At 43.1% G+C, this 18,116-nt stretch overlaps 1 protein-coding gene across 1 annotated transcript in view; it reads left to right on the forward strand.

Moving 5' to 3' along the window:
* Ptprt (protein tyrosine phosphatase receptor type T) overlaps window positions 1-18,116 on the forward strand; it is a 783,865-nt gene that overhangs the window by 516,132 nt on the left and 249,617 nt on the right. Inside the window, exons 9-10 of the mRNA XM_035446780.1 lie at window positions 2,766-2,967; window positions 4,208-4,310. Coding sequence (XP_035302671.1) covers window positions 2,766-2,967; window positions 4,208-4,310 — 305 coding nt within the window. The remainder of the gene's footprint in view (window positions 1-2,765; window positions 2,968-4,207; window positions 4,311-18,116) is intronic.

Here is an 18,116-nt window from a genome sequence, read left to right on the forward strand (position 1 = left end):
CAGCTCACAATCTTCTGTGACTCCAGTGTCAGAGGACCGAAAGCTCTCTTCTAGTCGCTGTGGGTACTAGGCATGTACATGTTACCCATATTTACATATAGGCAAGCACTCATAAATTTAAAATAAATACATCTTTTTCACAAAGTGGGGAGGAGCTGAGAAGGTTAGGAGGGATCTGGGAGGAGATGGGCGGAAGACCAGGTATTAAATATGATCAAAATACTTTGTATGCAATTAATAAAAATATTATGTTACAATGATCCTGTCTAGGCTACTTTAACAGCTATGTGATTCAGGATTGTGGCCCTCACTCTGTCAGCCATGGAGGACAACACCCAGCACATATACTATTAGTTACATTGATAGCAGGGCAAATACAGAAATTGAGGGAAGACTGTCGGACTTAAATATGCTAGCACTGCTGTGACATCTACCTTGTGACCAGTGAACACAGACAATTTAGGATTTGATTGCTGTCAACTCATGAACTGGGTGTCATGGAGCATGGTCATCACATTAGCGTCTGTCTGTAGTGGGTCAGAAAGCACAACACTTAGTCCCCATCACAGATAGTCTGAAAAGTGCTGATTTAATTCAAGTTATTTCCAGTTGAGCATCTCATGAAAAGAACTATCCTGATTTTTCCAATAAGAAATGAGCAAACACTCTGGGTGTGTAGGATAGAATACATGATCTTCATTCTTTTTCATGTATGAGGCATGCAGGTATGTGTGTATCCATGTTATCCTGGGTATGGGGTGTGTGTGCATGTGGAGGTCTGAATTTGGTCCTGGGAATCCTTTTTAGTCAATCTCCTCCCACTTTATTCACCAAGGCAGGTTCTCTGCATCAAAACCAGAGCCTCACAACATAGGCAGTATTACTCCAGGAATTACAAGGGTGTCATTATGCCCATATGACATCTACATGGATTCTGGGGATCTGAAACCCAAACCTTTTGCTTTCTGCCTGGCATTTACTTGGATTCTGGGGATCTGAACCCTATAGCTATCTTATTTATGTGGCAAGTGCATTAACCACAGAGCAATTCCTTAGCCCATGGTCTGCATTTTAACAAGGGAGCTACTGTACTTTGGAAAGTGGCTAGTCCAATTGGGTTATGCTCAATACCAGATACATACTAGATCTCTAAAACTTGAAATGAGTTATAGAATGTGAACTACCTCATTAAATGTTTTGGTATTGATAGTAGACTGAAATGATAGTATAATAGATGCATTAGGTCTGAGATGTGTTAGTAAGATAAATTTGCTTTATAGTTACTACAGTATATTTTTACTAATAAAATTCCTTCTTTTGCAATTTTATACATGCACATAATATTTTCTGATTGCTTTCTTCCCTTATTCTCTCACCTTTTCCCTACCCCTTCCAGCTCCTGGCTTCCCTACAAATCTCTTCCCCAAATCCATGGCTTTTGTTTTGTGTCCCCTGCATTTAAGCTGGGCCATCTGTGTAACCCTGGGCGCAGAGCTCTCATTTGAGCCTGATGGACTCACCAGCAGGTTCATCATTAGATACTCTGCCTCCCTTCACATAGTCTGTTAGCTGCTGCTACTTCAGCAGTGAGTGGTAAGACCCCATGAGCTCCTCCCTGCTCCATAGCTAACTGTTCACTGTCATGACAGCAGATATGAATTCATGATTTCCATGGCAGTGTCATGTAGAAAAGATTATGTTCTGCAGCCCTTCTTTCTGTCTATAGGCTCTTACATTCTTTCCACACCACTTCTGTGATGATCTCCATGATAACTTCCTTAGGATGTAGTTTGAATCTCTTGTTTTGAGCTAAACCTTCAACCGACAGACATTTATTCTCAGCGCCCTATCCAGCCACAAGTTCTGCATTTTCCTGTATTCACCACAAAGATTGGCTTCTCTAATTTGGGATAAGAATATCCTTTGTGGGTATAAACATAGACGTGTAGAAGGCAGCTTAATGTGACACCTGTTTAGCTAAGAAACAGGGTAGTAGGTTTATCCGCTGGTACCTAAGACCTCTACAGTCACAAATGTTTGACTGGTATTACAGTACCAGCAATGAATTCTCTCATGGAGTGGGTCTCAAATACAAGCAGAGAGTTTTTGTTATTTATACAACATCCATACCATTATTGTGTCAGTGGGCACATGTTGCTGACACATTGGTAATGCAGTTCATAGAGTTCTCAGCTGGGTAAAACCTTTTACTCCCTGCAGCAGCACTGTTTGACAATACCATGAGAAGTAACCAACTTCTAGGACTGACATTATCTATCCATGGGAGACATCTGCCATCAAGTCCCTTATGTTTTTGAAATTGGATTACAAGGTAGCAAAGGTAGAAAGTTTTTAGGTGGCTTTTCATATCCCCATCATTTTTGTTAGCCCCTCCCTATTCCCCCATCTCCCCATCTTCTATCCCTCATCCTGTTTAAACCTTTCCACTTCCAGCAACCTCCCTAACCACCCTCGTTTTGCCTATGTGATACTGTCTCCCTTCCCTTGGGGTAGCTCCCCCCAAACTGCTGTCTTTCTAAACTCTGCAAGCTGGGGGCACACTCTGATTGTGTTAGACAAGTCTGTTCTATGGGCTTGTCAGTAGAAAGGACAAGGCTGTGCTTGTCTGTACTGTCCCAAGCAGCTCTGTAGCATGGTGCCTAGCTTGCCTCTCTTGCCTCCCTGCCCCTGCTGCCCCTCACCAGTGAGCTCCCTCAGTTACCGAGTAGGGCATTTACGTACTTGCTTATCACTTTGTCACACAGATTAACTACAAGGCTGTTGGCTCACTGGATCCAAGTGCTGACCTGTCCAGCCAAAGGGGGAAAGTGTTCAAACTCCGGAATGAAACCCACCACCTCTTTGTGGGTCTGTACCCAGGGACCACCTACTCCTTCACCATCAAGGCCAGCACAGCCAAGGGCTTCGGACCCCCTGTCACAACTAGGATTGCCACCAAGATCTCAGGTATCTCTTTTAGAAAGAGAAAGTGGGGAGTTATATTCCTGTCTCCTGCGGCCTTCATAATTTCCTGAGGTAAAAAAGAGAACTGACTGTCACTGATGATAATGGAACAATTTTAGACAATGACATCACTATTGGGTTGAAGAAAGTCAGTTGATCAACTTTCTGAAGTTCACCAAATAACATGCCCTGGGGTGGAAGAAGAGAGAGAGAGGCAGGGGGAGGGGTAGGAGGGGACACATAAAAGTTGGTTGGTAAATTTATTTTCCAAATAGAACACTTTCCAGTATAAGACACCCACAGCACTGCCTCTCCTGAAATACCTGATGAATGAATGAATGAATGAATGAATGAATGAATTACTAAGCTGCAGGAACCCAAGATTGCAAGCCATCTCTACCAGCAGGTTACAATATAGGACCTGAAAGCATTAAAGCAGAACCACTGCAGAATGCTTGTTTACAGTGCCCATATTTTTGGAATATCTATTCAATCTGGTCTGCATGCATATGTATTTTGCATGTGGTTTTGCAGAAGCCATGATTTTTTTTTTGTAGCTTAATGTTTCCACTTATCCTCATCCCATAAGTATTTCCCACACTGCCGCATTGCTTTCATTATAACGTCTGTCAACTGGATGGACGTAATTTAATTAAACAGTCCCTTGTGGTTGAATATATTTGGTGTTTCTACGTTTTTATAAAATAGCGCTTCAATAAACATGTTACAAAATAAAGTTTAAATCATTGATTGGGATTATAACTTTAGGATTAAATTCAGAAATTGAAAAAAAGCATTAAAAGAGATGTGGGTTTTAATAGCTCATAATACAAATGGCTAAATTACCCTTTCAAAGGATTAGATTTAGTCACACTCCTGTGGGGGGAGAGGGTCTTGTGAAAAAAATGGAACTAATTCATCTTTGCTTTAATTTGCATCTGAATGTATTTAAGGAGGTTGACTCTGTTTTCACATCTTTATTAAGTACTTATATGTCCTTCACATTCCTTTTTTTCTACATGAAAGAGGTGCTTTTTGATGAGGCTTATGCCTGACACCCCTGCAGACTATTGCACCTGGAGAGAAGCTGCAGGTGGGAAGTCACAGCCTCCCATGCAAGGCCCCTGATACCACAGGGTTCTCACTCACTACCTCTGTTCAGTCAGATAGGGATATCAAGAGGATGTGTTTAGGAACATTTAGTGTCTATGCTCCTCAAGTCCCATTTCTCTCTCTTGCCCAGCTCCATCGATGCCTGAATATGATGCAGATACACCACTCAATGAAACAGACACGACCATCACGGTGATGCTGAAACCTGCCCAGTCTCGAGGAGCCCCTGTCAGGTGAGAAGCTATCATTTGTGGCTTTCTTCCTCTATACCTCACACAGCTCCAGCTGAATCACATGACTTGCAATGTGTGTGGATGAGGTAAGCCAGAAGCCAGATTTTCCACAAGGAGGATGCTCAGCCACTCTAAGCCCAACTCTGAGGTGTGTGCTGAGCCAGGGTCTTCTCTCCCCACAGTGAACATCAGTTCAGAGCAGAAATCCTGGTAGGGACCTGAAATGGTAAGGGGGAGAACTTTCTGGAGTGTAATTGGGGAAAATGCAGTTAGTAGATGGAAAACCTTGATACAGTAATCTTTGAAAGATCACCCGACTCACTGCCATAATATACACACAGACAGACATACTGTATTCTCCAAAGAATCTGCTCACATTTTTCAAATAGGATGAGTCTCAGGGGCTGATTCAGTCCAGAGCTATGAAGTATTAGAAACCCAAGGGATCGCACTGCTTATTTTAATGAGAATTTGTTGGGGCCGCAATGGGCACCCAGGCACCAAGACCATCTCATTGGCTAGGTTGATTTATACAAGTTCATAGCTATCAGGATTGGCTGGCATTTATTCTAAACAAGATCCCCTTTGTACAAGGCAACTTATACTGACTGCTGGTTTTGCTCAGAATTCCAGGTTTTAGAACCTCAGTTCATTGAGAAAAAGAGAATGTCAGGTAGAACTTTCAGATTGGCTCAGTTCAGTCCACCAAGGACGTGCCAGGTACTTTATATACAGTGGGTAGCATGTAGGGGCTGCAGACAACAATGATTCATTCAGCACGCATCGTCATTAGTTTAAGTGCTTGGGATAATGGTATCAAACTAGTGACATGTTCAAAGGAAGCTGATCTGTAGTTAAGACACAGGTATATGGCATAGTTACAATGCTGTACATCCTCATGGAAATTCTCACAGGGGCTTAGAAATACTCAGAGAAAACTCCCAGAGAAGGCGATACTCAGTATAAAGTTTGATTTGTTACAAATGTCCAATATGGACTAGGGTGGCTTGTTAAAAAATGAAACAGCCATGCCTAGTTAAGTTTGCTTTAATGTAAAGAGCAAGGACAGAGCAGTGAGATGGAAAGGAAAGGAGAGGCTTGGGCTGATTTGAGGACTGGAGGGATCAGACAGGGATTAGCTTTAGTAGCATCACCTTGCATGCCCCCTGGGGGCTAGGAGACCAGACTAGAAGGGGCATCTTGAGATACATAGTCCTGATCTTCATGTTCAAGTCCCATTCAACTCTACCCAGAAATTACAGTAGTGGGGAGAACAGAATGAACCAACAAAAATGCAGAAATGTTTGCCTCATTGGAAGCTAGGTGAGGGCCCTCTTGACTAGGCCCAGGGAATAAGGCCCTGGGACAGGTTGGAATGGTGGTGATGGCTTTCTCACTGCAGGATGTCAGAATTGTTCTTCCTCTGATAATCCCAAGCAAATGGGCACATTTCAAACCAATGTATTCTTTCCCTGCTTTCCTTCCAACTGCTCTGATACAGCATCCTCATTTAATTTTCCATATATGCTGTGAGATGGTGATTTCATTTTCAAACAAGAAAGCTGAGGTGCAGAAACCAGGTAAAGGGATCTGAAAAGAGCTGTGTGACTGTCATCTACATAGCACTCTCTGTATGCTCATCAAATTCCTGTAAAGCTTCCCCCAACCCGGTTTGAAGATATGGAAACAGACAAACAGAAGCCAGTTAGTTGGCTTAGACCATGAAACAAGTGGGCCAGGCAAGGCAAGATGGAAGCCCAGTTCTGACCCTAGCTCCACATTCACGTTTCTGAACCATGCTGTCTTGCTAGGAGGATGGTATGCTATTTGCTGACACTTCCATCCTTAAAAAATAAAGAAAATGTCACTGCTCAAAGGGGAAACGTTTGGTGTCTAGAAATCTCTGGCTGCTTTCCTTCTCAAGGCCCTGGTTCACTGAGAGTGGGTGTTTCCCCTCTGTCTCTGGAATTATTTTCAGACCAGAGCCTGGGCATTTGCCAAGAAGGGTAGGGGACAAAGAAATAACAAAGAGAAGTCCTTTCAGGACAACTGCTGAGAGAACAGAAACATTACTATATATTTCAGTTACAGTAACTAGATTCCATCTGAGTATGAGACTTGGTCATGAGGATATGCATCTTGGAGGCAGCTGGTCACAATAAATATTTATGGAGCACTTGCTATATATCAGGAGGTGAGCTAAGCAATTTGGGTATAGCATGGAGCAAGAAAGGCTCACTCTGCCTTCTTGGGGCTTATCATCTTGCAAGTGTGTCAAAGAACAGATTGGGAGGTGGGGCAATAAGCAAATAAGTAGAAAATGAAGTCACAAAACAAATTGAGGGGTGGGGTGAGCTAACTGTGCAGACAGAGAGGAAGTGTGGGCGTGATGGAGGGGGGAGCTGCTTGTGGGGAGGCTGGCATTGAGCTGCTCTGTAGGCTAGAAACTGGGAGCCAGTCAGAATAGCAACCTGGATATTTGACAACCTGGGACCCAAAGGCTTGCTTCAGGCATTTGGCCGGTGGTATCACAGAAAGGGTATCCTAATATCTGATAGCACCATATGATAAATGTAGTAAGCAGCAGTTTATAGCATGTTTCACATAACTAGAAGTGAGGTCAACATTCCCAACCCATGGAAATGATGTTTCAGAAGCCCAATTATACTAAATCAGTCATGATACATGGTATGTTCAGGTATCAAATTATTATTTTGCCTAGTAAATGAGTACACATATTATATGTCAATTTAAAAATAACCATGTTTAGGAAAATAATTTGATCTGGCAAGATGACTCAGCAGGTAAAGGTAATTGGCACCAAACCTAATGATCTGAGTTCAATACCTGGGGCCCACATGGTGGATGGAAAAACCTGATGCACAAAAATTGTCCTCTGACTTTAAACTTGTGTGTCCCTTCTTCCCCTACAAATCAATAAATCTAAATGTATAAAAAGACTTTCCTATTGATAGTATTTTTTACTTCTGTTGCATGGTGTGATTCTAAGTGTTCTGGTGGATAAATTAGTTGGGAAATACCATCTCTATTTCAGAGAGAGAAATTGAAATCTGAGATGTTAAATGATTGGTTCAAAGTCATGGCAGGTAAAGCCAGTTGTTTAGTTAATGTTATCATTGCTGTGGCACTTTAAAGAGTTTATTTAGGGTCACAGTTCAAGGGTGCAGTCCATCACGGCAGGAAAGTCATGGTTACAGGTCACTGAGGCAGGTCCCACTGTGTCCCCAATTAGGAAGCAGTGAATATTGAGTTCCAGTGCCCATGTCACTGTTTCTTCTTCACTCAGTCCATGACCATGACCTGTGGAACAGTGTTGCCCACATAGGTCTTTTCACCTCAGTTAACACGTTCTAGAAACCCCTCACAGAGGTTAAGATTTGCCACCGGGTCATTCTAGATCCTGTCAGGTTGACAACTTGCCTTACAATCCACTAGTTGAACATAGACCAGGCTTTGAGGTCACTGCTGCCTGGTAATTCTGGTTTCCATTCCTACTGTGTCAGGGGAATCTGGAAGGACTTTGTCGGGGGTGCTGTATAGTGACATTTTTTATGTCTGGGTGATGACTTTGGGGGGGGGAATCCTCTAACCCTGGATTATGTGAGTCTAGGCTATAACTTGTTCCTCTATGTATTTACTTACTCAATTCTCATAGATTCACACTTAAGCCTTGGCCTCCAGGCCTCTAGGCAGGCTTTTCTTCCTCCAACCCACAGTGCTTAACTGTTACGATAAATCTTTCCACCAAATGCTGCCTGAGCCCCACCGCCACGTGTGAGCTTTACGCCAGCTGCCCACACAAGTTAGGCCCAAATGAATACACAGAAACTTGTATTAGGTTCAAAGCTGCTTGGCCAATGACTAGGATTCCTCATCTGCTAACTCAGTCTTAACTATCATACATCTATATATTTTATAAGACTTATCTTATCGGACGCTTTATTGGCGTCCTTCCTTGCATACACAGTACATTCCCCATCACTTAACTGCTGACAGAGCCAAATTCCAGCCTCCCATTCTTTGGAGGCCTCCAGAATTTGACTCCTTCTAGTAGGACTGAGAACTCAGAGAGCGAGAAGGAGGGAAGCCTCGAGGAGCCAACTACATGAGGTTCCTGTACTCTCACCCTCCAGCCAAATCACCTCGGCAGCCTGGCCTATTTTTCTAATACTGCACAATGGAGATTTATTGCTTTTGTATTGCTCTCCTCGGGCCTTCAAAGATTTATTGGTTTTTAAGTGACAGAATCCCAGAATTGCTTAAAAGATCAATCAAATGGTGACTAGAATCTAATATTCAGCTCTGACTCAAATACGCTGAGCCTTCTTCCCCCACGCCCCACCTGTCACGCTGATGTATCTGTGGTAACCTTCATAAGAAAGTAACTTGGCCATGAATTAATCACCCATAATTCAGTCCCTGCAGTGAGAATGGGGGCTCTGCAACAAAATCTGTGGGAGATGCTCCCCAGATACAGCAGATTTTTCTTGCAAGTATCCTTTCCTGGTTCACTCTTCCCTCATCCATTTAGTGACTTGCATTGTCCTTTGATTTGCAGATCAGCCCTAGATGGAGACAGTGCTTCCCCAGCCATATTCTTCTGGTCAGCAAGCATGCCCATGCTGATATGTCTGTCAAGAGCATCTCTGTCTCAGGTCCATCCCTCATCAAACCATTGGAGTGGTCCCAGGGAAGCACAAATTGGATCAAGTTAGCTTCCCTGCTTAAAATTCTTAAATGGGTCACTAGTTTTCTATTGCATTAAGTTGAAGCTTCTTAGCATGAAATTCAAGGCCTGTCAGCATATGCCCTTAACCTTATTTCTAGTTTCATTTAAATTCACTCTGCCCCTTTACCAGGTTTTACTCGACAGTGACCCGTGTGATTCCTTCATGGCTCCTCCCTGAGCTTTTAACTGTATTATGCATGAATTTGTAAGCTTTCTTTGTTTTGAATTTTTTGTCTGTGGTTTTTTGTTTTAGATTCTTTTGCTTTTGGCCCCAAGAGACTTGAAGGCTTAGCACTACTGGGTCTCATTCACGTGGAATAGTGTCTAGCCCTTAGTTGATGCAAACAAACGAACAAACAAACAAAAGATTAAAGCAAACCAAAGAAAATCCAGCAAGTAGTTGCTGAAGTGTATGACTTTTTTTAATTCAGCAAACTTGTCATGCCCACCTTGTGGATTCCAGATGCTAAGGCTGTGTGTTTTCTTCAGCTTCCTTCTATTCCAGAACAGATTGTTATCAGATAGATCTTTCTCAACAATAAAAATGCCCTTCTTTCTGAGCTGTCTGGGAGGATCTCTGCTGACCACACGTGACTGTCAAGCACTTGATACATTCCTGCCGTAACAGAGGAACTGACTTATTTTATGGTGGTCACTTTCGGTCGATGTGATATTTCAACACAGGTGCAGTACACACAGCTCAAAGCCAACCTGCCTTTAACTACCCTTCACACACACTTCCAACCTCTAGTTACCACTGTTCTGCATTAATGCAAACTCTGCTTGGTGTCTGTATATGAGGAGAACATTCGGTCCATGACTTTTTGTGTCTGGCTTATTTCATTTGGCACAAGTTTCTCTAGTTTCATTCATTTTCCTGCAAATGACAGGATTTCATCTTTCTTTATGGCTAAGTAGTTCTCCGTTGAGTAGAAATACTGTGTTTTCTTTATCCACTCATCTGCTGGTGGGCATCTAGGATGATTCTGTGTCATCCCCATTGGCAACGTATCCTGTGATGGGATAGCTGGATCGTAGACTGGAGCTGGCTTTTTTTCCCCTATGAGTTTCTTTTACTCCACATCTATGCCTGCGTTATTTTTCATTTGATTTTGATAATAGCCTTTCTAAATAGAGTGAGATGATATCTCCCTGTAGTTTTTGATTTGTAGTCCCCTGGTGGCTAATGATACCAAACATTCTAAACACATTTATTGACTATTCGTCTGTCTTCTTTTGAGGACATAGTGACAACTTCTGATTTGGGATATTACAGGTGTGTAAGGGCAAACAAATCAGAAAAAGATGCAAGTGATGATAAGGGTGTATTGTGTGGCTAGGGGCTTCCATGACAGTTAAGTACATAGGTGTCCAGCATGAGCCTCGTGCGTGTGGAAGCTTCGGGGCTTCCTGGACTTCGTGCTGCCTAATTGAGGTCCATGGAATGAAGGGTAGTCAATGGAAGAGAGCAGATTGTGACTAAGAGTAATCAGCACATGCAAGAGTCAAGGCAGAGAAACCACACAGGGTGTTCCAGGAGCCGCAAGTAACCCAGAGAACAGGGACAGAGATGAGGTGAGAAGAGTGGTGGATTGGGGGCAGGCAGAGCAGTAGAGTCTTCGCTCTGGGTTTAGACTTTGTCATGATATGCAGGCAGGATATTCAGCATCTGTCCACATTTGGTCCCCTGTGTTATTAGTGCTTGTTCACGCCGCTATGCAGCCATGCCATCCCTAACTTTTCCAGCATCTGGCTCAGCTGCCACATCCCAGATTGTCTTGTCTCCATAATGAATGCAGAATGCAGAATCTTTTCCAGTGATGCACTCTTCCTTCACCACTCTTTTTTTCAGGACTTGTGTGTGGAATCTGTGTCAGTAACTATGGCTCCTTGGGGACAGGAGCTAGATTCTAGAACCCACCTAAAACCTTAAACCTATGTGTTCTTCCCACCTCATCTGTCTCCCCAGTTGGACACAGTAGGTCAGAATCTGATATGGCTTTATGCAACAGCTTCACTGGGTAGTTTTGAACCAGGCACCTGATTCTGCAAGCCTCAAGTTACCTGTTGATAGGTAAAACACTCAGCTAAAGGCCATATAACACGGGTTTAGAACCTCTGGCAGTTTCCATTGACACTGTTGAAGAAGGTGATACCCTCCACACCCAGGTCTAGGAGGTCACAAACAGGTTTATCTTCTGAGCCTTCTTCAAGCTTGTGTCTGTATGGTGTGTGTCCAGACACTCAGGTGAGGTCCGTAACAATGTAGGTGGTCTGGAAACCCAGTAGGCTCAAGGACTGGGTGGAACATAATAGGTCAGGCAATGGTATCCTGGGTACTTCTCGGGGACCATCTACAAGGTTAGCTAGGACTTGTGACATGTTGTTATGGCTTTTGGAGGCATGGCACAGTTCCAGCATGTAGGATCAGATGTACGAGACTGAATGCCAGAAGTCAATGTGTCCTGCCAGTGTCTTCCAAAGGTCACAGCAGGTTATGTTGATTTCCTGATAAGAGTCCACGGGTCTCATGCCATTGACAGGAGCATCTAGTTAGGACTGCATGTTCTGAATTGCACAGTGATTAGTTACAGTACAAATTAGAGACCCAGCCAACTTTTAGAGAAAAGAAGAAACTTTACTGGGAAGAAAAGCAAACGGTTGCCAAATTTCCTCCAGGATTCCTTTAATAATGGCAAAGCCCTGAGTGGGAACACACAGAGCAACCACAGAAGGGTTTTGCTGGTCCATGGAGCTGCAGCGAGCAAAATTGGAATCATTACCATCTGATTCTCAGATACCAGCATATGATTGTGTCCAATTAGGAAGAAGAAATGAAAATTTGGAGGATTTATTAGCATGGGGCAGCCTGAGGAGTTTGTGAGTCCCAGTTCACATGGAGACAGATGAGAAACAGCAATTGCAATCATTCTCTAAGCCTTGTTTGTTTTGTTCAGTCCCCACGGTTCTCTGGGCAACCTTTGCTGGGGCCTAAATATGAGGAGTTCTCTGCACCCTGCTTTGCAGGGAGCACGTGGTGAAGATGAGAGGTATTTCCTATAACCTGCAAGAAGATTTAGCTCTGTAAGTAACTAACACGGCTTGTATCCATGCCCAAAAGCATGATGGGAGCACATCACATGGGATTAGGGAATATGAGGAGCCAGATACAAGAAGCAATGGAAATAAGGAATAATAGGAAGCATGCTGTTGCATTTTTCTTCCTACAGCCTAAATATGGTACTAAAAGAGCATGCCGCTTTAATTAAAGCAATATGGAACTTCCTGGAACCACCCGAGGAGACAAGGGTCAGTCTTGTATTCAAGCACAGAACTACAGGCAGACAGATAAGTCAGTCTTGATGTACAAGTAAATAAACAAATGGGCAAAGTGTGTGAGGCTGCAGATGTGTTGATTCTCTTCACTATGGTAACCTTTTTTTGCATCTCTCATCTATCTTATTATCTCTGTATCTATCATCTATCTCACAGTATCATGCAAATCTTGAATATACATAATGACGTTTATCTGTTTAAGAGAAGAATGGTTATTCAGGGAAACACCGGGGAAGATAGGTGAAACTTAAATAGTTTAGAGGGGCTTGCATTCACTTCAGCTCACCCTAGTTGAATAACAGCACTCCCTTTATAAACCATCCCACCCACGTCTACCTCACCTGCTGCCCACCAATGCAGCTTACCAAGAAATGGCTCTGGTGTTGGGATTTCACTCAGGCTCAAACCAAGGAGAAAAAGCAGGTGTTTAGAGAAGAATGTTTTAAGTGGAGCAGTCGACAGAACATGAAGAGTGAGAATGTTCTATTTTGGACCTGTCTGCCATCTGGGGAGATGGAGACTGGGACTGTTACTGCCATGAGGGAAAGGAGAGTGTGGTTGCCATGTTCACCTCCTACCACAGCGGCTATTTAAACTTTAGAAGTCTGTGGTGCTGGAGAGGTGTCTGAGCAGAGGTTTGCATTTGGAAATTCCAGCATCTATGTGGTATCTGAAGATCCAAAGGGGAGAATGACCTCATTCAAGGCATTCAAGGAGAGCACAGAGATGAGTAGCAGGATCAAGCTCTGTGACACCCTACCAAAGGACCACTCAGAGGATGGAGGACAGGCATGTGGAGAAGTAGAAAGAAACCCAGGTCAATCATTTTATATTTATATTGACTATATTTTAACTTCCTTTCCAAAACAAGAAAGTTAAAGAAGCAACAATTATAGGGAAGAAACACCAGAAGAAATGGTCAGCATCATTACTTTAGCCTCTAATAGAAAGTAGGGAAGAGGGCTAGAGAGTTGGCTCAGTGGTTGAGTGTATACTGTTCATGCAAAGAACTGGAGTTCGATCACCAGCACCCATATCAGGAAGTAATAACTGATTGCAACTCCAAATCCAGAGGGATCGGACACCTGTACCATTCATGGGCACCTGCACTCATGTGATCATACCCCCACAAGGCATATACAGACATATATTTTTTCTTTAAAGACTTAATTTTTAAATTTAAATTAGGAACAAGTTCTTTTACATGTCAATCTTGGTTCCCTCCCCTCCTCCCCTGCCCCCCATCAACCCCCTCTCCCAACCCCTTGCTCCCCAGGGAGGGTGAGACCTTCTATGGGGGATCTTCAAAGTTTGTCATATTTGGAGCAGGGCCTAGACCCTCCCCAGTGTGTCTAGGCTGAGAGAGTATCCCTCTATGTGGAGAGGGCTCCCAAAGTCCATTTGTCTACTAGGGGTAAATATTGATCCACTACCAGTGACTCCATAGATTGTCCAGATCTCCAAACTGACTTCCTCCTTCAGGGGGTCGGGAACAGTCCTATGCTAGTTTCCCAGCTATCAGTCTGGGGTCCATGAGCAACCCCTTGTTCAGGCCAGCTGTGTCTGTGGGTTTCTCCAGCCTGGTCTTGACCCCTTTGTTCATCACTCCTCCCTCTCTGGATTCCAGAGTTCAGCTCAGTGTTTAGCTGTGGGTGTCTGCGTCTGCTTCTATCAGCTACTGGATAAAGGCACTAAGGTATTTTAAAAAATGGAAGGAAATGAACCTGAACCTGAGCCATCAGGCCTAAGCTTGCTTTATAAATAATATGAAGATAAGGGCTCAGGAGTTAAGCGCTCCCACTGCCCTTGTGGAGAGTCAGTTCACAGCAGCACCCACATTGGGTAACTCTCAACTGTTTGTAACTCCAGCTCCTGGAGGTCCAGTACCCTCTTCTGGCCTCTACAAGCACCCCATGAAACTGTACAAACACATACATACACATACACACAATGAAATTAAGAAAAATATGTTTTAAAACATAAGTGTAGATGTGCATGTAGAAGAGATGCTGAGATCTGGCAGGCCTCACTGTTGTCAAAGAATCTTCGTAAAGGGAAGAGACAGGAGAAAAAGGCAGGGAATGATGGTCTATGAAAATTTGCTAGAAAATAGGCCATAATGATAAAAAACGCCTGTGGGACATCATGATTATAAGATACCAGATGATGAGAACCAACTGTGGTCCTGCACTCTAGATGAAGGTCTCTAAAGTCAGGTATATCAGGGAACAATAAACCATAGAAAGGATGAGAGGGATGTCTGAGTAGACATAGCTTTATGACGCTTACCCCTACCTGTAACAGAGAAACTCAGGAAACTACTACAAGAGCAGCAATGACTACAAGATGTCTTCTCCACATTCTCATCTTTCTCTCACTTTTACTCCCTGCTGGATTCTACTCCTCATACTGTTCTGGGCCCCAGGACAGTGTGCACCACTTCTGTGACTCAGATTTTGAGCATCTGATAACCAATGGCTCACAGTCTCTCTGTCTGCAACTGCCCAAAGGTCAGACTTTCAAGTCTGCCTCCATGCTGTACATTTCCATGTCCTGATCTATGGTTGTTTTTCTGACTTAACGCATGGATTTGTGCAACCGTAGTATCCAAGGAGGCTTGTTCTTCTGCAAAAAGCATTCTGTACAATGTCTGCTTCAGCTGCCTGTAGCTGGCCAGAGAGCTGTCTCCTCACAGTAGCAGTAAGAGAGATGATCCTGAAAACCCTGTGTTTTTAGTAGTAGAAGAACAGCATAAAGATCACACTCTTTAAAAATGATTGAAGTCTATGTGTCTAGGAAGAAGAATTTATGCTTACCCCAAGCTTTACCATGCAACTCATCCTTTTCTGGCCTGGCAACAGCTGTTTAGGTTTTGCTGTTTGGCTAGTGTGTTTACACTTAGGTATTGACTCTGCAAGAAATTTTTAAAAGCTTGCAAACATATAAAGAAAGTGTCCATTTTGAGAATAGAAACTAAGAGCCCAAAGTAATGTCAAGATCATGACATTAGACCTGTATGGTCTAATACTGTAGCAACCACCTGTATGCAGCTATTTAAATGTATGAAATAAAACATTATGTAATTTGTTGCATTAGCCACATTTAAAATATCCAGTGTCCATGGGTAGCTATTGGATACAATGTTGAACAGTATTTCCATCATAGTAGAAAATCTTATCTTGTGCTGTCCTGGACCCTACAGGTTGATGAAAAGAGGTTCTGGGTTCAAAGATGAGTGCTCCAGTAGTGCAATCAGTTAGCATGCTGAACTTATACATCAAAGAGATTATTGATGCAGGTATTTGAGAACAGAAATAAAGTCCAGCGATACTTCCATGAGAGATGAACAGAATGATGAGTACTTAGATAGAGGTATAGAGCATTAAGTTCCCTAGAGAAGAATGAGCCCTGTCATTGGGTTACTTGCTACTGAGACCCTGACCTACTGAACTAGACCTTCAGAGTACCATTGTGTCATCTTCCTCAGGGATAACACAAACCTGGGGATACTGCTAAAATGATTACTTCCCTTTCCTGGAGAGCTAGTCCACCTGCAAATGTGTGACCATGCCCAGGCATGAAAAGATGGGGCCCAAGAATCTGCCATTAGAATTCATTCCCAGGTGACACTGGTCCTGCTGGTCCACACTTGAGAACTAGTGATTTGGCCAGTAGGATGCCCAGGTGGGAAAAGAAGCCTACAGAACATATACAGATAATCAGGTAGTTCTCAATGGTGATGATATTTGTTCCTGGGAATGCTGTAGGATGCAGTTGTTTTATATTCTACCAGGATACTGCCCTTGCTAATTTTGCAGATTTTAGAGCCCCATGTCTTTTCAACGGTGTGGTTCAGCATTCAGATAACAGTGTTAGCTCGTAAAGAGCGGATCTGGAATCTCTGCCAGCGTATCTCTCTATTCCTGTCCACATGGGGGCTAAAAGCACACCCCTATTTTCTGATGATGATGACAATGACTGGTGTCTGAAGTAATTCATGTTACGTTGGTGCATGCTGACGGTGTATCTGAATGTATTGCCTCTATGCAGATGTTGGGGCGTAGGTAGAAGATGGATGTTGGTGAAGCTGAAGTCAGAATCTGAACAAATCTGTATTCTTTTGTAGAAGGCTAGAGCAGCCTGGGAGAAACCAATCCATTTCCAACTTTCACTCTATAAAAAGTCCTATATTTTCTTAGATCAGACAAAATATATTGAGTGCCAAAATGCTGCTGCAATATGGGTGCGTCACTCAGCTGGGTTGGAATCTGTATGCATTGTCCCCCCGGGCCAGTTTTGATTATGTTCTTTTTCCTTTTATTGCAGTCAGCAAATCTGAATTTGCTATTGTGGGGAGAGCAGGAAGATGAGGGGAAAAAGAAGGTTTTTAACCTTCAAAAAGTTCAGAGGTCCAGTCTGAATAAGCACAAAAACTTTCAGTGTGCCTTAGAATTCCTTGAATTGGCAGAACTGCTCAGAATCCCAAGAGAACTACCTTGCACACAGGATTCAGGCCCTGCTTTGTGGCCAAAAGGCAGAGCTGGAATTATGAGCAGGAGAGTCAGAGAAAGAGAAAAGGAATAGATATGGGAGGGGGCTTTTGCCAATTTAGGATAAGCGTTAGATTATTAGTTTCTTCATTTCAAAGCCATTTGCTTCCCACAGCCCACAAGTAACATCTCTGACTCTGCCAGGACATCCTGTTCCTGCTTAATTGAATTTAGTTCCCAAGGATGACTGTTTAAAACAGTTCCCAGTAGTGCAAAGTTTGTAAATTCATGGAAGGAATGGAAAGATTGGAATACAGATGTAGACACATGGGCCAGATGTTCAAAGACAATGCATTGTCTTTAACAAGCCCACATACCCAAAGTCAAAAGACTTCTCTTTGGCCTCTATAGCTTTCAAGTGGCTCCTTTAAAATTGGCACTGTCTCCCCATCAGGGGCCTGTGGAACTGTGAATGTGAAGGGAAACAATCACTTCCATTCAGGTTTGGAGCAATGTGTTTCCCAGGCTTAATTATACCACAGGTATATAAATTACAGAAACATGTTAATGCTCCCATGATTAAAATTATAGAGTGCCTAATTGAAAAAGCATAAACTGAATTGAAGAATTCCTAATTATAGTTTGCTTTGAGGTGTTAATTTCCTCCATAACGAATGCATAATTTCTTGGAACCTAAAAGGGTGGCCTCTGCATTGGCACCTAGGCTCCAGAAGGATGGGAAAGGGCTGCCATTGCTCATAATGCAGGGAGTTCACTTGGGAGGCTTGGCTAGGCTCTAGACCCCAGGAGAACCTTGTTAAGGAGCTTGAAAATGATATTAAGCTGGTAGAAACCTTATGCCAAAGCTCTACCTGGCAGGACCGGGCAGATGAGGAGCCTTAAGGTAAGAAATGTTTCTGTCTCCTAATCTTGTTTCTGTTGGTTTTAGTGAAAGTTGGGTCTACACATTTTGGTCTTGGATTCTCAGTATTTCCCACGGATTTTCACTAAAAATTAAAAATAAAATAAGAAAAAAATGGGGGTGGTGGTGGTAAGGATATAGCTCAATTGGTAAAGTGCTTGTTGCACAAGAATGGAGACCTGAGTTCATATCCTTAGCACCAACATGAGAAGACAGATATGATGACACACTCCTATATCCCTAGTGATGTATAGGCAGAGACAGAAGGATCCATGGTGCTAGCTGACAAGTCAGTCTTGCTGAATCCC

This window comes from Cricetulus griseus, chromosome 6, assembly GCF_003668045.3.
Source record: "Cricetulus griseus strain 17A/GY chromosome 6, alternate assembly CriGri-PICRH-1.0, whole genome shotgun sequence".
Taxonomy (NCBI): Eukaryota; Metazoa; Chordata; class Mammalia; order Rodentia; family Cricetidae; genus Cricetulus; species Cricetulus griseus.